Below are 22490 nucleotides of genomic sequence, written 5' to 3'. Positions count from 1 at the left end.
ATGTGAACTACCTGCTGCTTGCTTTTGCAATATTTTTCTTACAACATCCCCAAACTGCTCAAATGTCAGTCATTTTCTACTGTGCAGATATTGCCATAGTCTATAAGAGCAAAAATATCCAAAGTTAATATAACAACTTGGCAGAAAATTACATATATTCCTAGAGAATGTCTTACTTTAAACATTCTTTGTAAGTTTGTAACAGAAAAATGTTATAAAACCATTTTGGGACCATTTACAAATCTAACGAAGAGAATTGTTGAAAGGTCTGGAAGAATAAATATGAAGTTGTTATAATTCTTTTGACTAAAATATTTCACCATCCCCAAGACACAGAATTAGCATAGAGGAGCTGTGCTGCTCAACACACTGTAATATAATTTAGAAAGAATTTCTTCAACCAAAAAATCTAATTAAGATTGTGGGACAGGCTGAATGTATAGTGTTGAAGTCTTGGCGTGATCAGCCTACACATTACACGTTCTGTTTTGATGAGATGCCAGGAAATAAAGTATTAGTATACTTCTCCGGAATAGCCTGCACTCAGCTGGCAGTGCACTATACCTGTTTATAACCATCTAACAATGTTCAAATGTTGACTAAAAACACAAGCAATGCTGTTAAAGGTAAATTCAAGTTGATTGTAGTCATATCAGCAACACAGCTGATAGGAAATTGTCTGCCAATTGTTGCCAACAACACACAACAAAGGGTGTAACACATCACTCCCTAGAAGCAGTGCAGTGTATCAGTGTACCTAACTTTAAAGTGCTTTTAGTGCAAGAAGGTAGAGCCCAGATTACAGAAGGAAACAACATAGTGCAAGAAGTGTAGTTAATATTGCAAATACATGATACCTGAGTATATGTTTCATGGCATTCTGAAGCAATCTGTGCAGCTAAACTGAATTAGCAGGAGGTTCAGTGCATATTTAAATGCACTGAACAGCTTGAAGGTAGGTACCATCCGTGAAGAGTGATGTTCAAGTTATAGTTCACAAAAACAGAGGACTAGGCAACTGGAAAAATAAAAATACATTAAATTCAATATTGTATTATTATTATTATTATTATTATTTTTTTTTTTTTTTTTTTTTTTTTTTTTTTTGTTATTGTAGTGATTAAAAAATGAAGAACAAATTCAAGATAATGAAAACTAATCCGAAACCGACAAAAATAAAGTCATCATTTATGAAAAATATAAGCATCTCTGATCAGTATGTGCTCTTTGTTTAATACTCTAGCAACTCACAGACTAATGTGTGTATTATTTTAATGCATGAAGTAATTTTTATGTTACGGTATATCGATTTTATGTAACCAGTACGACGTCAAACACCATTGTCACAAATACAATCACGCTGGGAGGCAGGAAGAATGTCTGTCAGCTGTGTGTCACGCTCTCATCTAATTGGTCAGAAGCTGCCTTGGCTCTTTTTTCCTATTGGTAGTTTTTGTGGCCGGTCTCGTCACAACAGGAAGAGATGCTAACTGGTCGTCTGCCTGGCAGGTAAATAGTACACACCGGGGATGCTAGCTGTGGTCATTTCCGACACTACTAAAGGACAGAAACTCCGGGCTAACTGGAGCAAAGATGAAAGCCCATTCTTTACTGAGGATATTAAGGTATGTAAGGAACACCAGCTGTTTTGTTTTGACAGTTCAGAAAAGGAGAAGTTGGAGGGCGCGGCCTGCTGTCATTAGCATGCTAGCTAACCTCAGTGCTAACGTTATGATATTGAGCGGCTCTTAAATTAATGGCTTAATACGTCATTAGCAAAGAAGGAGGCTGACTGCAGAGGACAAATCAGTAACTCAGACTTTTGCTACGAATGTTTAAAAAGAAGATAGGAAGATAAGCTAAATTCAACAACAGTTTTTGTTTGTTGTAGGTAATGCTCAGGAAATTGCTCAAGACTTGGGATTAGCTAGGTGTGTGGTTAGTTTCAGGTGTCTCTGGATTCCAGATTACACTGAGCTGGAGTGAGTAATCGTTTCACACCTGGCCTTCTATAAAATGATGCAGCGATGTCCTTTTATGTATGTCATTACCTCTGTCAACAAAGGCAAACTGACAGACAACTTCCCCATTATTTTTTATTTTTTTTGCCACGTTCGGTTCATCTTGCAGTCCGACATTTATTTGGGTTAAACGTCTTAATTGCTCTTTGGTTACCTGTGTGCGCTAATATAATGCTGATAATCAAATTAATGCACATATTTTGGGGCTTTTAATCTGCCAGTCATCTTAGCTATGGATTCTCTGTATAGCCTTTTTCAACTACGGCAATGGGACAGTGCGCCTCGATTGTTTGTGTACCTTTGTTTTTTTTGTTGTCAGAATCCCAACCACAAGCTAGCATTTATAATCCCTCCTAAATAAAAATAATGATGTTAGGAACAGGTGCATCTGTGGCTGATAATTCATGCCCGCATGCTTATGAGTTACTTTTATATCAGTAAGTGAGTATTTTTTTCAGTCTATTTAGAAGGTTTGAATTGGACATAAAAAAGTACTGTGTAGTTATAACAGGGTTTTGTACTTTTATTTATCCACTAGGATATGAAATTGTAATGAACGCTCAGTGACAGTAGACTCACTAAGTATAGAAAGAGACTTAAATTGCACTTTTTTCTTAAGACATCCCAGTGTGTTGTACATTTGCTCATTGTGTAAAAATGTGTATATGTTTATAATGCACCTCTTTAATGAAGAATAGAAGGGTGTCGTCCCCCCCCCCCACCCATGTACTGAATTATGCAGTAGTTCTGCTCAGTGTGCCCATTGAATGGTCGTTGGCATGAAAAAGTTAGTTAACATAATTGTTGTTTACAAACTAAAGACTGATGGGTGTTGTTTACTTCAGATGATGACTTCTTGCTGTAATCTAGTCACCATTATGAACCTAAAGTGAAAACACTGAGCTTGCAGAAAACAATTATGAGTCAGTGATTGCCAACGCTGATCTTTCCTGAAAGCCAGCATCTCATATCATGTGCTAGATTGTAAAACCTGAACTTGCCTTACAGGAATGGATACGTAGTCTGGGTATTTCCAGAATACAGTTTTGTTTTTGTTTTTTTGTTTTTTTTAAAAACATATGATTTAAACATCATGATGGCTGATGATCATTCAGACTTCTGTGTTAAATTAATGCTTCAGACAACCATGCAAAATGTGATTTACTCTTAACAGTGTAGAGTCTATGTTTTAGCTTTGCAAGTGGTTATATGTTCTGTGGTTTATCAAGTCAAGTTGATCCCTTTTTTTTTCATTTGATTTTAAAAATAGCAGCGAAAGTCGTAGTTGTACTAGCTGGAAATGCATGTCAGAATATGGTGTGAGTTAAAGTATTTTAGAGAGGTTTGGCGTTTTAATGTATTAACACTTTGCTTTAACATGAGAGTGTAAATCTCACACCAGGAGTGATATGAAAAGATGAGAGGGGAGAAGAAGTGCTCAGTGCATCATCATAATGTAATGCTATGATGACTTTAATGTGATGGGAACACGATCATTGAGGAAATTGTATGTTAGAAGGAAATTTTTTTTAATATCACTTCTCGATTTAAAAGGGAGCCACTGAAGAGAAGCTAATATGAGAGAAATATAATCTCTCTTTCTGTTCGCTGTTAGTACTCTTTCTGTGTGTTTTGGATATACAGAAGAGTGAGGTAAGCTTTATGATAAGGAATCATGGTAGGCTAGCCAGGAAGTAAGATTCTGGAATGTGGGCAGATTTGAACACAATGACCTAAAGGATCTTTTGCCCATTTCCTTATAATTTGCTTCAGAAGAGAAACCGACAGCCACAGCAGGATTAGCATCTAGCAGGTCCATGTGAGATCAGAAACGTCCGTTAATTTAAAGTCTGTCAAATGTGACAAGCAAACACATGTAGTTACATGTAGTATCTGTCAGAAAGAAACTTTTAGAAACTGTGTTTTCTGTTGGAAATTGTGCTGGGATTGTTTTCATCTCACTGGTTTTACAGCCAACAATGTTTGGGGTGGATTAGATGAGGATTTGTGTTTGTGTGTACAGTATTGAAGCCTTTAAGCATGGGGTGACTGAGATCACAGCATACACGGGCACACATGAGCCTTTCACCAGCCTCCTGTCACTAATAATCATTGAAGCAAATACAAATAACTGAACGAGCCACAACATGCAAAGTAGTTACGCATTTTCCTAATTATGATTGTGCGTCATGTTATGCATACTGTACTGTACTGTAATGTACTGGAAATATGCATTATGTGACTGGTTTGAAATCTTAAAAAAAAAACTTCACAGTAAGTTAACTATATACTAATAACTAATGCTAATTTTATTATTTTCATGCTTTGGGCTTGCCTGTCTGTACATGAGTCCCAATGGACTCAGACAGTTATGTTCTAATGTGTGAAAATGTCTGCTGCATCTTTGCTTCATGTCTACAGGGATGTGAACTATAACTTGGAGGGATATGACCACAGGATATAAGATGAAACAAGCAATGATCCTTTTGCCCGCCAATCTTGTTTATTATTTCTCTTTTACAGAATCATATTTGCAAATGAATCTGCCAGATTTTGTGATGCAAATTTTATGCCAAATATGATGCAGCCCTGCCAGTGTAGACATAGTGTAGTTCTAACATGTAACTTGCTGTGTCGATGCAGCAATTTTGATAACGCACATTTATCATTATGTACGACACAGTTTGCAAAATAGTTAAGACACTATAAAATGGAAATAAAAGCAGAAAAGCAAAAAATTTTGACTTATTTAAACTCTATATTAAAGAATTTTAAAGGAAAACATATTAGAGCCAGAAACTTAATTATTATTGTTATTATTATCATCGGGTTTTTTTTTTGTTTGTTTTTTTTTTTATCATTTTGAGTGTGGTGCAGTTGTGACAGACATATTTAGTGTTTTGCATTATTGCTGATTTTAGCAAGACTGTAAACAGGATCTTAGTTGCTCTTCAGGACTTCCTTTGTTGTTTTTTCCACAATGAGTCTAAACTTTTCAGCTCTTAATAAGTCTAGGCATGCAGTTCAGACTCATAACATCCAGAATATAGTTTGAACAAGTTTCAAGCCATTGCCTACAAAAGACATCTGGATGCCAGTATTTCTTTAAAACTTCCAAAGCTTGTTCAGAATTTATTCTTCACGGATGTGCAAAATGTTCATGTAGTGACCACTAATACCATCCCGTGCTTCCACAGATGCTGGCTTTCAAATTGTGCACTGAGAAAGTGGAAGGCCCCTCTGGAAATCTGGAACTCTATGTACCAAAACAGTTCCTGTGATTTCCAAGAATAATTTTAAGTTGTTGACTCACCCCCCTGAGGAGGCAGCTGTGCGGATGCAGAGACGTTTCTAAAGGGGAAAAAAAAAGTTTAATCTTGTATTTATCTGCATGATGGTTATAACAAGTCACTATTGATAGTATTTGTCTTTCTCTGCAGTGATGTAGTTCATTGCATACTTAAACATGTTCATGTGCCAGTGAAACTAATTTGACATTTGATCATTTCAGTTTTAGACACCTGACTGCGAGCCTGTAGCCATGGATGGACATGCTGCCAAAACCAATGAAAGCACCTTCCCCAGCTTTGTGGATCTGGATAATTTTCTTACCAAGCATGATTCCAACTTCATCTGGCTTCTTGTTGGTCAGTAGTTAAAATTTTTATGGAGACACTTAATTTTGTATGTGTTCCAAATATTGGCTTTGCAGCAGTAATATTATTTCAGTCAATGCATCTTTATGAGAGTGCAATTTAATTCACTTCACTGCACACAAAGGGCATTTTTTTGGCCTTTATACTCGGTGTTGAATGTATAGCAATGATTCAGCTCAGTTTACAGTACGTTTATGTGTTCTCTTGACATGTTGGACATTTTATTGTACTGAGCTCTAGGACTGAGTATAGTCCTAGATAAACGTTTTAAAAGCAGGTGTCCTTTGAATTTAAGCTTAATCCATATCTGGATTCAGTCATTAAGGAATATATACCTATACTTTTTATAGAGAAGAGCAGGTTCACCTGAATTTGCACTAAAGCAGGTGAAATGGAGTGTATATGAATTCCATCTGCATTACCAATTATAGTGCCTAAGGAAACAGAGTACTTTCAGGTGGGGTTCCTAATGTGTTACTAGTACTCATGCTGTGCTGTTGCAGAATTTGACCCAACAGAGATTAATCAAGCATTGTGATTATATTTGAAAGTGTTGGCCTACTAAATTGTTATGTTTACAAGCAGACAGAAGCTTCTGTAACTCTTAAAATTAATTTTACTGACTGAAATCATGTTCTTTCTTTCCCCTTTCAGCCACCATTCTGTCCTGTGGATGGATTATCTATTTAACTTATTACAACTCACGCAACATTGGCCTCATTCTCACCCTCATCATCAACAGACTCTACAAGGATGGCTACATTCACATCGGTGTGTTCATCAGGAGCTCTGTCGCACAGTGATGAATAGGGAGGAGGAAGCGTTCAGTTGAAGGCGTTAACTCAATCTGCTGAATATTTCATGATGAGCCAGGTTCTCTCAGTGATTATATCCACAGCATCTGAGCAAACAATACCAGACTTTCTAAACATGGGTGACACAATCCACAATCCAATGAAACCTTACTTAGTTTTTAGGATGTGAGCTTCTCTTTCAAAAACGCATATCAATTAAACACAAACTTGAACCTGACTGACAGCATGAATGAGAAATGCAAAATGACAACAAAGGCAGCATGAAAGTTTAATGAGAAGAGCAAGGCGTAGTTGACATCTCTTTGCCAACATATGCTGGTACAAACTGAGCAGTCACCCTTTTGTTTGCGATTGACTTTTCTATCCAGATAAAGAGAATGTATACTTTTTACTGACATATTTGTGTCAGGTGTTAAGCAGGTTCAAACATGCCTCAGGTGTGTTTCGCTATCATTTAGCTTCAACTCAATCCTGCATGAATTTACAGGAAGGCATTAGCCTTTGTGGTTCTGTGTGGATTTTTGGAGCGAGTTAGACATTGTCTCGTCAGTCAGTGGAAAGGAATTTCACCAGTGTGAGGAAGCTTTACATTGGATGATAATGCATGAAGCACTCAGGTGCTGTCGCTCTGTTTGCATGAAGTAATTGAAACTGAGAAAGACATGTTATGAGCCAAAAGAGATTATTAACAGGAAATCAAATTCATCCTTCTCACTCAGTGACAGACTCAGACCCACTTGCTGATTTAGATCGTAATTAAGATTGTTTTTGGGGTGTTTTTTCTCTCTCTCTTTGATAAGAGTGAAAGTGCGATTAAATATCCCAGCAACACCCATGCTGCTGTTATTGTACCAGAGCTTTTATAATTCTGTAATTGCAGTTTTGTAAGGCAAGGCAAGGCAAATTTATTTGTATAGCACAATTCAACAACAAGGTGATTCAAAGTGCTTTACAGAGACATTAGAAACACAAACAAATAAAAAGCATGATTTAAAATTGATTAAAACAAACTAACTAACTAAACACACATATTTCACACCTGTTCGCGCGATCTGAACCCTTATCGTAAGGGGAGCTACCAGTCCTTCTGTGGACAAGCTACTTTCTATTTTAAATTCCCTGAATTTAAAATCTCTAGACCCAGTCTAGACCCAGTTGGGGAGCTACCCAGAGCTCTAATCCCACACCTGTAATGATTCATTTAACTGGTTAAGCTTGAATTGAAGACATTACAATCAAATCCAAAGAAATTTGCAGGATGTTACTAGTACGGTTTAATAGTAAAACCAACACTTTATGTTGCCATTTTAAAACATGCTTACACTGTTCAACTTTGCCTTTGTGCACAGGCTCCTTCTCCTTCTCTGTTCTGTCAGGGAAGGTCATGTTCAGAGATGTCTACTACATCAACCAAGACATGTCTATCAGGTAATCTGACCGATGTTTCTGTTGTTGCTTCTCCTCCATCCGTCCCACTCTTATCTTATAATTTGCATGCTGATTGTTGTTTGTGTGTGTTACAGGATACAGGATGGCTTTCTCATATTTCGTTGGTGGAAAATGTATAATCCAAAACAGAAACAACATGGTGAGTAGAGAAGTATTTGATGACTGCTTAGATTAAACTTTTAAATGCATATGTTAGTCCACCACAGAAAAAATATATGTATATATTGGAAATCTTGGGTTATCTATGTTTGACTATCAAGATGCAACTTTTCTAACTGAGTTAGTTTCATGTGGCAACATCACCTTGAGTTCTGAGTTGTCTCTGTTTTTGCATCAGATCCCAAGGCAGAGACGAGGCTTTACGTGACTGTCAATGGCTTTGAGTTCCATGTCTATAACCGGACTGACCTCTACGCACGACTGCAGGAGACCTTTGGACTGGAACCCACGCTTCAAAGGCCCAAAAAAGATGAAGAGAGGGGGCGAGAGGACAGAAACAAGACACTGGAAAGGTATAACTACGGCATCATCGGGCAACTTTGCTTTTTATCCAGTGTTAAAATTCTTTGTAAGACATGAGTCTTATTTGAAGTTTCTAAGTTGTTAATTGCTCTAGTTGTGTTACCTTAAAATCAAATAAAAATGCCTTTGGATGATTTGTCAGTTTTTAGCTATATCTGAAACAAAAAGAACACATGCAACAGTCTAAATGCTTGTTTACCTTTTTAAAAAAAAGTGTATATTTTGTTTTTTAATTGTGATAACATTTTTGGGAGTACAGCTTTTTATATTTTCTCAGCATGTCTGTATGGTTTCAGTTCAGCAGAACAGAAATGAGTGAAAGAGCACATTCAGTGGTTGTGAATGATAAACAGCTGCTGAAAAAGTTGCATAATGTCACACCCTTTTCTATCTGTTGTTACCAAGTGGATTAGAAGTGCAGACAGAACAGAGCTACTGTCGTTTCCTGCTGACAGTCAAATTAGTTGAACTGACTAGAATCACACCTCTACTTAAAGATTGTGAAACTGTCTTCGGTTTCTTGTGTAGTGTCAACATTAAAGCTGAAAGTCAGGATCCCTCATCATCTTGGCGGTCCCTCATTCCCGTCATCAAAGTTAACATCAGCACTGTAAGTACCTAAGAACATCTCAAAACCTTTTAGAGGCATGTAATACAATTTAATAAAAAAATAATGTGTGTTTGCTGTCTTGTAGGGCCGCTTAGCATTTGGGAACCACTACCTTCCACAGACTCTGTGCATGAACTTTGAGGATGCCTGCCTGACGTATGCCACCAAACCTCCCTCCAGCCACTTGGACCAGTACATGCACATTGTCAAAGGCTCACTGGAGAATGTGCGGGTCATGCTGGTTCCCAGTCCTCGCTACCTGGGCATGCAGAATGACGAGTGAGTTCAAGTCATCTAACAAAGATAAGCACATAAACAGTATTTCTCTGTTTACAGTGTTGTTGATAATAAAACTTTTTACCTCAAAGCATTTTTAGAGGAGTTGTAGCCCAAAAAATAACTCGGCTTGAAGAATATCCTATTTCTTTATTTCCACGTATTTCTTTAAGCATATTATAATGACTAGTGCTAGTTCTCCGTAGTGCTTCTCATCTATCCTGCCGCATGCATATCTATGGTGTGAATCTTAAGAACAGACAGGATGAGACTGGGTTTGTATTTTTCATCTAGTTTGTACAAAACACAAGTAGAAGATTTTTGTTACCTTGGAATAATTTTATTTTAATGACTGCTGTTTTTTACTCAATTACGCTGCCAAGTGAATGTCGCTCTTTCAAGTACACTGAGACTGAATTGCATTGCATTAAAGATCATGGGTTTACAGTATAGAAGAATAGGCCACAGAGTTCCAAGTCTCTGTTTAACATATTTGCCCCCGAATTGTCATTTTGTGAATTTCTCATCTAGACCCCCCAGACTGATGGGAGAGGGCTTTGTTGTGATGCAGTCCAATGATGTTGACATCTACTATTACCAAGATGAACCAGGTAAGCTCATGCATGCACACATCCACTGAGATTTCTGTGCTAAGACATTAACATGAATAACTGATAGCTGCTGACACTAAATGTAAAATTTGCCAGCCAGTATGCTGTCTCTATTAAAGTATATTCTTGATTGTTTTTAGTGCAGTTGTGTATTTTTGTTCAGCCTTCTGCTGATACCCAGGTTTTGACGTTTTCACTGTGTATGTGTCCAGGTCTGGTTCCTGTCGAGCAGGAGAGTGGCGAGGAAGCAGAGACGAGCAGTGAGGATGATAAGCTGCAGGACCTGCCTCCTTGCTGGGGTCTGGACATCGTCTGTGGGAAAGGAACTGACTTCAACTATGGGCCCTGGGCAGACCGGCAGAGGTGAGCACAGATGGACAAAACAAAATCAGCATGAAACCTGAACTAATAGGTTTTTAGAGTACAAGCTGACAGTTGGAGGTATTAGTTTTAAAGACATCTCTGTTTTTAATTGTAGTTCATACAGGTCCTGCTCAGGATTTTGTCACTGTAATACCACAAACTTATTATTGCACACACAGAATTTCCTTGGGTGAGCTGCCCAGACATATTAATCCTGGCTCAGTTATACTTTCAAGCATATTTACAGTGATGTGGTATGAACTGGAGAACTGGAGCGTAACTCCTTTTCATGTGTTGTTGAGCTCACCAAGGCTACCGAGTAAAAGCGTCATCAGCTGCACACCAAGAAGTTGGAGATTGTCTGTGGAGGCCATCACAAAGTACTAGGCATTAAAAACGTCTGCAAGCAGTAGGCTGCGCACTGATGTTGTGTCCATCTCTTTATTGCCTTAAATCTCTGAACATTATGTGAAATCCTTACTGTTCCTGTGTACACATAAAAAGCTCTTTGTTGCTTGGTTGCTGAAGTTGTTTTCAGGGTCGTTATGCACTTCCATATTTTAGATTTCATTCCAACTAAAACATGAATGAATGTGTTTGAGATGATGACCTATTGCTCACAAACCAGGAAAGAAATTAAATCCAGCTTCAGTATTTGCAGAAGGCTGGCTTCTGGAAGGCAGCCAATCAAAACTGATTGGGTTTGGTTTTGATTGATGACAGAAAGAAAACTCCTGATTTACTGGACAGTTTAGTTTAGAGATGTGCCAGTAGAAACTGGCTGAAGGGGGGGGTGTCATCAAGTCTTTTATTCTAACACCCCGATGGTATGATTAGTTCACACTTGTAAGTATTTAGACTTGGCTCTATAATATGATTTTACCTTCTTCAGGGACTGTCTGTGGAAGTTCTTCCTGCCTGCAGACTACCAGGCCATGAAGGCAACTGAGGTGGCACAGCCGGGAAAACCCAGGCAGATCCAGGCCTTCGAGCTTCGCATGAACATCATTGCTGACGCCACCATCGATCTGCTTTTCACCAAAAACAGGGTGACTCTTGCTCTCTCTCCTGTCTGCTTTTTTTCCCCCTGCCAAACTCTTTGATCTGTCTTCGTCTCCCTGCTGTTCTCCTCGTCTTTGTCTTTATATCTCACCATGTTTGAGCTATTGATATTGGTTCATGTTTTATGCTTTTTCATATTTTCTTCCTGGAGCAGTGCAGGGATCTTCACAAAGCATGTGAAGTGCATACTAAATAACACCATTAATACACGTTGAATAAAAGCCTAAAATTGCTTGAGTCAGGAAAGATTGTCATTTTATTACATCTTTTGAACACATTTCTCTTCAGATTAGGTGATGTTTTTCTTTCTTGTATTTTTATTCTCTGAAGCGCCCACTCATAATTTGACAGCATGTATGATATTGCTGCTTGCTTTCTCTCTCTTCTGATACGTCTTCATCCCTGTTACTAGGAAACCAATGCCATTCATGTGAATGTAGGTGCAGGCTCTTACCTGGAAGTCAACATCCCCATGACTGTGGGAGAGAATGGTAAGTGTGTGTTTCACTGAAATAACAGCAGTAGACCAAAGTATGAGTGTTCACATCAGCAAATATCCCCCTGGCTCAAGGTCAGCCCTGGTTAATGTAGACGCACGCAGCAGTTTTCTCATCATGTAGTAATCATCTTTTACACTTAATAATGGCTGAACTGCTACTGTGATAAGCAGCTTTATCAGATCTCACTAGAAGTTCATTTAAGTGTACAGCGATGGATTCTTCAAGCTGCTTATAGTATGGCTAATGATGAAGATGAGGGTATCTCTGTTTTTATTATTATTTCAGATATTTATTACCATTGATATTCATCAAATTCATTTCTCAATAGGGCTGCCAGAAACGATTATTTTGATAGTCGACTAGTCACTGATTATTTTTGCGATTAGTCGACTAATCAGATCATACATCTATTGGACATAAAACGTACAGCTTATTGCACCAGCATGCATCTGCTCTTATATAACTATCATTAGCTTACAGCTTTAAGTGTTTAAGGAATGTGCTAACTAAAAATAAAGACAAAATGATAGTTTATTAAATGTTAATTACATTTGCAGATTGTTTCGGTGGAGTTTAATAAACTGAGCCGTCTGCTCCTTGCGATCTAAAATATAACAGCACAGTATATTCTCGAGCATCTCACACTTCTGATAATCAGCTGTCTGCTTGACGTTTATTCAGCTGTGTAAAAACTACAACTTTAATCTCAGCCAAACCGATTTACTCAGGAACAAATAAAATACTGAAAAAAGCCAAACAATAACATTTGTAAGTTATCTAAGTGACATATATGTTTCACCTGAGTAGCGAAAGACGGCAGTGGGTTTGAAAACGATTTGCCGGGAGTCCGGTGTTTTCACTGGCTCTAGTGAGCCTTGAACCCCGGCTAGCTATCGAGCTGGTGGGTAACAGACATCTCTGAAAACGTCGGAGCGCTTTTGCAAATACGTGGTGTCTTGATAAACTGAGCAGATATTTGAGGTTTACACAGCTACATTCTCGCCTGAAAATATGTTAAACTTTACTTTGTGACCCAAAAAGAATAATAAGAGTAATATTAAAACTAACTAGCTGTCGCCATTGTTGACAACTGTTCTGGGCCGCGCTATGAATTATGGGACACAGCTTCTTCTTCGGGGTTTAACGGCAGCTGGCATCCTTGTACACGCAGTGCTGCCATCTTCTGTTTCAGTCAGTTATTACACTCTTAAATCCTACTACTCATTCCTGCATCTTTTGTGATCTTACAAAGCTTCAAACAACGCGTCGACTATTAAATTAGTCGTCGACGATTTTGATAGTCGACGTAATCGTGACTAGTCGACTAATCGTGGCAGCCCTATTTCTCAATAATGTTTAAGTGTGCTAAATTTAATTTTGCAGTTTCTGCTGGCAGTTATTTAATAAATCATAATTTACTTTTTTCCTAAACATGATTTTTTTCTTAAAGTGAACCAATGTAGTAAATTGTGCAACATCCTCCATATAATTTAAATTCAATTTAGGGGCTGTAATGATTTAAACTATTAAAATCTTTGGTACGTTAGTGTGTAGAGTGTAGGTTTACTATTATGGAAATCATTCTTATAAATTGCACTGTAAAAATTCTAAAATTACATTATGTGCACTTTTGTTTTGTGATATTACTCAGCTTACTAAGACCTAGAGATTGTTTTCTTTTCCTTTTTTCTGTAACTAAACTTTTAAATACAAAGTTTAGTTACATAATGCATCTTATTACAACACTAATCTTATGAATGATTTCACAAATATAAAAATAGTTTGAAAAACAAAATGAAGACATTTAAACGAGAGTAAATAACAGTTGTTTTAACTCAACTCCTGCTTCCTTATTTAGTAAATGACTAATCGCTTATTAAAGATTGCTGAATGATTGCCTAAAGTGATCACTTATTGGTGTATGTGAGGTTAACCATGCAATGCTAAGCTGCAACTACTCAGCTCCTCTCTTCTGTGCGTTGCACACAGACTGAGGCTTGCCAACATTTGTTAAGTCATGGCCTGTGAGGAACATTGTTAACAACTATTTGCTTTAGGACTTGTGTAACTGTAAAGTTAAGGTTTTATCATTCAGAATCATTGTTTTGTACTGAGTAAAAAGGACAATCAGACCTGGCCACGTTGAAATCATAGAGTTGACCATGAACTCCTCTGTATACCAAAGTATTCTAGAGTCAAATGTGAGGCCATCAAACAGCTGGGTCATGCAACAGGACAGTCATTCCCACCACAGTTGTAAAACTACAAGTTAAAAAAGAAAAGAATCAAGGTTGCAACGGCCCAGTCAAAGTTCAGACCTCAGCACGACTGAAAAACTGCATAAACGAATGACAATGAACTAAAGCAACATTATAAAACTCCTCCACAGCCAAACCTTTGTCTCACCTTGAAAGCACCCATAGTTTTTGAGATGTAACGATTTGTCACACAGAGCAGATGAAATTATGTCAGTGCTCACCTCTGTTCCCGGAAGTTAACATAAGCAGCTTTGGTAAATAACAGTGTTTCCAAGAACTTAACCGTAGGTCTAGCTTTTGAAAGATGATTGCTTTTGCCTTCAGGATACTCTCCCACCATCAAAGGTCAGCTGCTTCATGTGGACACCACCAGCAGCATGCAGTACAGGACCCTTCTGGAGGCTGAGATGTTGGCTGTAAGTAGCAGGCAATCAGCAACGAAGCTTTTCATTTGACGTTTTGGAGAGATTCTCGAAAGTTATTACATTTCCTTCAGCATTCAAGGAGAGCGGAGCCAAAGCAGACACCAGTGTTGCATACACACAAGGCGCCTCAAAGGTTAAAATTTGTTTTGTCTTTCCCATTTTTTTTATTTTTTAGTTCCACGTGATAGCCAGCTACCCCCGGGTATGGAACATGCCCCAGTCGTGGCAGTGTGAGATTGAGGTGTACAAGGCCACGTACCATTTCATCTACGCCCAGAAAAGCTTCTTCACTGGTGAGCAAGATTTCAGATTCTTTTATTTGGCCATGTGCGTATTGACACATCAGGAAATCCCAAACAATCTTGAAAGAAATGTGTCTACGAGAATCACTTTTTCTTTTCCCTTTCTTTTTTAGATTTGATCCAGGATTGGGCGAGTGACAGCGCCCCCGATATCTACTCTTTTGTGCCGTATTCCTGGAAGTTCAAGATCCTTTTCCACCAGTTTGAGATGATCTGGGCAGCAAACCAACACAACTGGATTGACTGTTCCACCAAACAACAGGAGAATGGTAAGACAGATCCACCGAACAGCTGATGTTCATTTTAAATGAAATGTTTTCAAGAAATCACTTTTAATTTGTTTAAAAAACATCTTGAGCAGTTGTGCTTTCTGGAGGTGCTGCAGCCATTGAGTAACTGTCACTTTACGGGTCGAGCATTCATTCTCGGCAAGTTAAAGTAGTTAAAATGAAATGAAGGGTACTGTACGGTTATAAAAAGATGAGACTGATAGGGCGTTTTAGATGCTTAATTAGATAAGCCTAGAAGTTTAAAAACCTCATACTGAATATTTACTGCAAATGTGTTTAACGATGTCCTGTACCTTTCTGCGTGTGTCATTTTAAAGGAAGTTATGTGTATTTGAAATAACACAGAGCCTTTGTAATAACAGTGATACAGTTCTACAGTGTGTCAAATAAACCTGCTGTTTATGCTTGTCGTGTCTACGCTGTGAGATAAGTATAAGAAAAACATCCAGGTAGAGCACGAAGGCAATCGACGCTTTAGTACCTCTTTAACGTTGGCAGCTAATGTCCAAGGCATTTTAACTCTATTAAGTCATGATACATCTTACAGTATATGTATACTCTACTTAATCCTAGGAGGACAGCAAACTAATCAATTGCATTATTGATCTTCTATAGTGTACCTAGCAGCCTGCGGCGAGACGCTCAATATAGACTTCACTTTGCCTTTCAATGAGTTTGTTCCAACCACCTGCCATACCCGCTTCAGCTTAAAGGTGAGTGAATCGGTTTATAGTTTATTCCAAAAATAAATATCCAATAGAGAACTATTTTTTTATGTAGTTGTAAAGGATTTTCTTGTTTAAAAAACATTTCAAAGCAGTATTTTATAGATACAGATTTATTTGCTCTTTACTCACAAATGTGACTCCAGAAGATGTGTAGGTGCATTAATGTTCGCGTACTTTGTCCTCCTCAGGCGGAAGATACAGACATGCGACTTTCCCTGCCAGAGTGCCATCCGAGCCGCTGCCCCCTGCTCACCCTGGCCAAAGACTACCAGAACATGAAGCTGCCCCCAGACATGTTCATGCCGGGGGAGAATCAAGGAGCTCCTCCTCCCAAAGCCGCCAAGTCGAGGTGGAGGAACATCACCCGCGCAGAGTGAGTTAAGGCCAGGAATCATTTCTCTCTAGTTGTGGGGGAACAAAGTGAGTGCGTTAGCAAAGAGTATGATGACTCACCACCGTAACATCTCTTACTTCTGAGGTAAAAAGATAGTAGGTGGTAATTTCAAGTAAGAGTAGCACTAACCTGCACTTTTCATGCTGTGGTCTGATCAGTTGTTGCTGCCATGTTGGTTTGAAGTGACATGAAGTAGACTTTGTTTTAATGGAGCTCGTTTCTACTCAGAAAAGGGACCTTTTGAGAAGCATGAATACATCTTATGCAAGATGAAGCTGCAGTTGTGTGCCATTTAAGTCAAAAGTAGTAAATACAGACATTAAAAATTAAAAATAAGCCTTGCACTGTTGCAGTCATATCTTGTTATTTCATGAACAGTAATTGTAAAAGCGTGGATAGCTTACAGATATCACATCTCGCAAACCCTCCGTTTTTTTTTTTTGTTTTTTTGTTTTTTTTGTTTTAACCCCCGAGGGTGTTTCTATTCTCGATTTAGGAAATATCACCACTCTTACTTGCATATCTCGTGTTCTGAGATATTTTAGGGTGTCTTGCATGCACATGTTTAAGGGCTGCACATCAAATTTTTAGTGATGTTCAAAGCAGAGTAATGCGCGGGCTGTTCCAAAAGCTTCAGTTTGTATTTCTTGAAGTAGGTGATGGGGGATTCTGAGGTCTCCTTTTTTTTCTTTACGCCATTTCTTTTTATTTATTTATTTTAGTTTATTCACTGCATGAATTAAGATTTGAATCCAGAAATGGCGTGATACATGTTTTCCTTTTTGTTTTGTTTGCTGTGGAACAACCTCAAAGATTTTATACCCACATTTTTAAAAAGGCAGCAAACTGTTCTTGTCATCAACTGTTATCCTTTTCTCTCCCCACGGAGCTTTGTTTTAATACAGTGCCTCAATTCTTACCTGCATCTGGTCACAGCACTTGTTTCCAAAAGGATTCTACCTTCTGTGCAGATGTTGTTTTCTTCTGATGACATAAAGAAGTGGGGTGCTGCTGCTGTACTATCTAAATGTTCTTATATGTGTAAGCCTTACCCAAGCATTGTACTGGTCTGAGGTGGAGAGGAGAGAGCGGAGCGGGAAAAGAGAAACTGCGATTAATGGTCAATCTATTGTTTCGTGTACGGCCACAAGCTGTGGGTAGTGACCGAAAGAAAGAAATTGCTGAAATGAGCTTTCACCAAAGGGTATCTGTGGCTCTCGGTTAGCAGTAAGGTGAAGAACTCGGTCATTCGAGAGGAGCTCAGAGTAGAGCAGCTGCTCCTCCACATCAAAAGGAGGCAGCTGAGGTGCTTCAGGTGTCTGAGTACTATGCCCCCCAGATGAGGTATTTCAGTTGTGGCAAACCTGCCCAGGATACACTGGAGATATTGTCTCTTGGCTGTCATGGGAAAGTCTCTGTCCAGTTAGAGGGGTTGGTGCAGGTGACTGAGGAGACGAAGGTCTGGTTAGACTCCTAGCCCCACAAAGATGTATGTATGGATGTGTAGCAAGGTTTAAAAGCTAACTTACCTATTTATCAAGCTTCAAATTTATCTTGTATTGTGATATTTTGTACAGTAAATGCTTTACTTGTCAAAACTCATCAGGTTATGTGTTTTGCTCACATTAGAGCTGTGTGAGATTAGTGTTGACAAACTAGGAATTGAGCCTGGGCTTGTTATGCAAATGTGTAAACCACTCGGTCAGTGGGAGTTTAAAGAGATTGTAAAGATCCTTTGCTATTTAGGCAGCACATGCACATGCCTTGTGCACTGGGTACATGATAACCAACATCCAGATCATTTATTATACATGACCCACAGGCGCAGCACTGTCAGACACCCAATAACCCCCTGGGAGGTTACGATCGAATACTTTCTGAGCCGGCACGCTGTGTGCTACCGAGAAATCAGGCGTGACCTATTTGCTGCGTCTGCTGTGTCCTCGGATGAACGGGTCATGAAGCAAACGATAAAGTGTAAAATCCATCTGAAATGGTGATAAAGCATTATGACTGTGCTCTGAGTGTCCGTGTTTCTCGTCCTTACATCAGATCTGGTTGGGTAGATTGCTGGAGTGTGCCCAACTTTTTGCTTATCATTGACTACACCTGGCACCCCATTTATCCCCAGAAGGCTGATGAGCAACTCAAACAGTCATGTAAGCTAACTGCTCAGTATGAGTTCTTTAAAATCTGTCATCATTGTTTACATTCGTGTGTAGATACTGTTGTTTTACCTCGCTCTGATTATTTTCCCAGTTTCTGAGATGGAGGAATCCATGCTATCGGCTTTGCGGCCCCCAGAACACACCTCAGTGGCTCACACATCTGCTTCAGCGCCCCACAGTCGGGCAACCACTGATCCCTCAGAGCTGCCCCCTGACAGACTTCATGTGGAAATGGAAATGTCACCAGATTCTCAAATAATTCTCTATGGGCCTTTGCTCCGAGCTCTGATTTCCATCAAGGTACCGAAATTCTTACTATGACTTACTATGTAGTCACTGAACCAATTTATTAATAGACACTTCATAACATAAGCACCAAGTAAGCATAAGAGGAATGAAATCATGAAAAAGTTGCCCTTTTTTTTAAACAATTTTCTAATCCCCCTCATATTTTGTTCTCACAGGAAAATTATTTTGGCGAGGATGACATGTACACAGACTTCGAGGAAGCCGTGTCGAGCCCTGTGTTGTCCACTTCTACTTCCTCGGGCCTTGGCTGGTCTCCACTGGGAATGGAAGACAGCGAACATAAAGAAACCTCAGACATCCATCCCCTTGACCTGCGGCCCTGGGACATCACCGTGCTCATTAACCTCTACAAAGTTCACGGCCGGCTGCCAGTGGTAAGACTGATGACACAAGTAGTTGAGAACGAGGGGTGGGGAGCAGAGTTAGTGCACAGAATATGGTTATGAAGCATTTGCTCACTGCAGTGGGAAACAGTCAAGTGTAAGACGAACAAAATAAGCCATTTTTAAAGTATAGTAATCAGTTACTAAATATTGTGTTTTAATTGGTAAAAGAAAAATGGAAGAATGTAAATTTGCATCAGGTAGACAGATTGTATACCTTCGATAATATACATTAATTATCTTTGATCAGTAGGTTTCCATCAGTGTGTGTCTGTGCTGATGACTCAGTATGTTTGCTTACTGTATCTGGGCTCTACAGCACTGCAGCAGCGAGGGTCCCGAAGCTCCATCCGGCTTCTTGGAGCGGCTGTGTTTTGAGATGAAAAAGGGCTACAAGGAGACAAAGCTTCAGCTGCTCCTGTCCCCTGTTCACATCTTTGTCAGTGACAACTACCAGGTATTAGATTCACCTACCTGCTGACGCTGGGCTCCTGTGATTGATGGAGTTTCCTAAATATATAAGTATTAGACTAGATCTGATTGGTCTTAGACACTTCTAGTCCCATCTTTGTGTATTTCCAGCAAACAATTCTTCTATTTCACTCCCTCTACGCCTTTCAGTGACGCAAGGCACCTGCATCTTAGTGCTACACTATTTTTGGACTCCCAGACCACATTCCTATTTAGAGGGCTGTCCTGCAGGAGAGCACAGAGTTACACTTTATCATGTTAATGCAGCTATAGTGAGTAAACATAAATGAATAACTGAAGTTAAAACAGCATTAGAGCACATCTGCTCAACTTCTCAGTATTTCAGCTGAACCTTCAGATTGTTTTTATACAAGCTAAGATTAAGTATCGTCACAACAGGCTAATTCGATACATTAAGTAGATCTTAATCACTGGTTGGTGAATACTATGCAACTCATGTCTACCTTTGTGGTTTTTAAAATATTTTAAAATATTTACAGAAAATTTATATCGTTATCGGGATGATAGATGTCTTATATTGGGATATGAGATTTTGGTCATATCGCACAGCCCTAGTGTCCACACACATATATGTTTGTTTGTTTTCTTCTTCTTCTTCTTCTTCTTCTTTTTTTTAAATATAGATATACAGCTTTAGTTTAAGAATCTCTGTCCTCATGAAAATCCAAACACCTTTGTCAAGTTCTGTCAAGGAAACAACAGGTGATGATATAACCCCTAAGAAATGTTGGCCTATTGGCAGCCTGATGGAGCAGTAACACAGTGCAAAGTCTGATGTCAGATAAGGAGAGGTGTAAGTCTTTGTTTGTCATGTCCACATGTAAATGCAGAAACTGAGTTTGTGAAAATCTCCACACTGGAAGGTGTTTTTCAAAAGCTGTTTACCCAAATGTGGACAATAAACTGAGACGTCCAGGGTGCTGGTGTAATTTACTTTTCTCATACTAATCACATTTGGCCAAAGTTCTTTAACTTAAGCAAATTCTGCCATTTCTTCACTCTTTCCTTTAAACTGACAGCAGTTGTGTTTTGTAGTATTTTCAGTGCAATTTTGCTATTAACTTGAATTTATTCAGATATTACTTGAAACCACTTAAGTCAAGCAACTATATGGCTTTGCATTTTAATTGAGTCAGCAATAAAAAAACAAACTGACTTTTTTTAAAAATTTAGGCTGAAAGGGCAATTCAGTCCTTCAAAAACCATAAAAGCTGCTGTAGATGTTGCATAATGTGAATCGCGCTTGCTATAGCCGCATATTTACATAAGCAGCTGCATATTGTGCAACTGCACAGAATTTGTAATCTTTAGCTGTGTTAGATCCTATTTGCTGCTGAGTTAATAACTTTCACTAATCCTCAACAGAGAATGTGTTTTCATCTCCCTCCCTTGGCTAGATAATATTCACTCTTTAAATCTGGAATACAGAAAATCTGGAGGCTTATTAAAGAACGTTGTCACAGGTTACACGTTAGGGGGAAAAAAAGCATCGTGTCATATCAATTTATGATGGTTTTGTAAGTGCAAATCCTTTCTTTTGTGACAGCGTCCCACAGCTGATGGGGTGTTGAGAGACGGCCACCTGAGTCTGTCTGGCCTACAGATGAGGGCCCATGCCATGTTCTCCGCTCAGGGCCTTCCTCTGGGCAGTGACACACTGGAGTATGCATGGCTTATTGATATGCAGGCTGGGGGGCTCACTGGGAGGGTCACTGTTCCACAGGTGTGTGAGTCTGTTTTATTAACTGGAATTAAACACCAGTACAGTAGAAATCAAACCCGCGTTTGCAAATTTTAAAGAAATGTGCAAATTTTTACTTAAAAGCTTGTCAGAGTGTGCTGTGCTGTAATGTTTTTCATGCTTCAAACCCCCGTAATCACTGTATCTATTTTATTTTCTTGTTACTGTTTTTCGTGGTGATTATTTAGGTGGCCAGCATGATTGAGTGGGCTAAGACTTTCCTTTTCCACGTGTTCTCCCGGGAGTTCCAGCTAGAACAACCCAAGCCCTCTGTCATCTGCCAGCACGGTGTTGATCGTCGCATCTGCGATGCCAAGGTGCAGCCAGACAGCATACAATGAAATACTGCGTGATATTTGAGACTCATTTCTAAACACATTTTCACTTTCTCTGCTGTCAGGCTCCGGTTTGAACTAGTTAGCAGTCGTGTGTCTGAATTGCTTACTGGAAGCTGCTAAATTAGATCATTATGGCTGATGGCTGCTTTTTGTGAGATTTGAATGCTGGTCTGAGCTGTCCTTTGTGAAATGAAATGTTCAAATGAGACCAGAAAATAAACTGAGACCACTTTGAGCCTTTCTTTAATGATGCATGACTCAGAAAGTGCACTTTTTCTCACAGAAAAACAAAGTCTGAGAAAAAAGTCTAACCCGTATCTATTTATCTGCTTGGAACAGCTGTACATACACAGCACCATGATGTATAAAATGATGGAACATGTCTCACAAAGTGTCTTGTCTGTATACGAATACTAACAAGGATATTTTTGAAAATGCTGCCTAAAAGCCCTCATTAGTGTCTAAGCCACTGTGTCTACAGGCTGTGCAGCAGTATTTAAAGCATAGTCTAACACTAAACAGCAGCTTGGCTTTTAGTAAAGGTTCAAAAGTTTCTGCTACTAAATGATGGTTGTCTTTCAGTTGAGCTGCCTCCCCGGTCACTGTCGCACATCCGAGGAGCTGAAGTACACCATGACCCGCCTGGCCATGGATGGAGTTGACCTCTTCATTGTTGAGCATGGCTGTGCTGCCAGTATCAAGGTAATGAGCGTAAAAAAACCAAAACTCTGAAGCTATAACTGTTTAACTTCAGAATGTTTCTTTTTCTATACTTTT

General features: G+C 39.0%; 1 protein-coding gene across 11 annotated transcripts in view; it reads left to right on the top strand.

Annotated features, from left to right (window-relative positions):
* The first annotated feature begins 1485 nt into the window (after positions 1–1485).
* The window catches only part of bltp1 (bridge-like lipid transfer protein family member 1), a 74105-nt gene continuing 53100 nt past the window's right edge, over positions 1486–22490 (top strand). For all 11 annotated transcript variants that reach the window (XM_085257844.1, XM_085257855.1, XM_085257854.1 and 8 more), the window contains exons 1-24: positions 1486–1625; positions 5533–5668; positions 6332–6448; positions 7842–7920; positions 8016–8080; positions 8279–8453; positions 8992–9073; positions 9159–9352; positions 9881–9960; positions 10173–10323; positions 11216–11372; positions 11798–11876; positions 14468–14559; positions 14744–14861; positions 14984–15139; positions 15776–15873; positions 16077–16261; positions 18335–18441; positions 18542–18750; positions 18915–19133; positions 19462–19599; positions 21181–21357; positions 21564–21692; positions 22296–22415. In XM_085257844.1, coding sequence (XP_085113970.1) covers positions 5563–5668; positions 6332–6448; positions 7842–7920; positions 8016–8080; positions 8279–8453; positions 8992–9073; positions 9159–9352; positions 9881–9960; positions 10173–10323; positions 11216–11372; positions 11798–11876; positions 14468–14559; positions 14744–14861; positions 14984–15139; positions 15776–15873; positions 16077–16261; positions 18335–18441; positions 18542–18750; positions 18915–19133; positions 19462–19599; positions 21181–21357; positions 21564–21692; positions 22296–22415 — 3033 coding nt within the window. In that variant the 5' untranslated portion in view covers positions 1486–1625; positions 5533–5562. The remainder of the gene's footprint in view (positions 1626–5532; positions 5669–6331; positions 6449–7841; positions 7921–8015; positions 8081–8278; positions 8454–8991; positions 9074–9158; positions 9353–9880; positions 9961–10172; positions 10324–11215; positions 11373–11797; positions 11877–14467; positions 14560–14743; positions 14862–14983; positions 15140–15775; positions 15874–16076; positions 16262–18334; positions 18442–18541; positions 18751–18914; positions 19134–19461; positions 19600–21180; positions 21358–21563; positions 21693–22295; positions 22416–22490) is intronic.

Source organism: Mchenga conophoros, linkage group LG19, assembly GCF_057382185.1.
Source record: "Mchenga conophoros isolate Kocher_MC1m ecotype Shallow Benthic linkage group LG19, M_conophoros_male_GT1.1, whole genome shotgun sequence".
In the NCBI taxonomy this organism is placed as follows: Eukaryota; Metazoa; Chordata; class Actinopteri; order Cichliformes; family Cichlidae; genus Mchenga; species Mchenga conophoros.
This window is presented reverse-complemented; position numbering and strand designations above follow the sequence as displayed.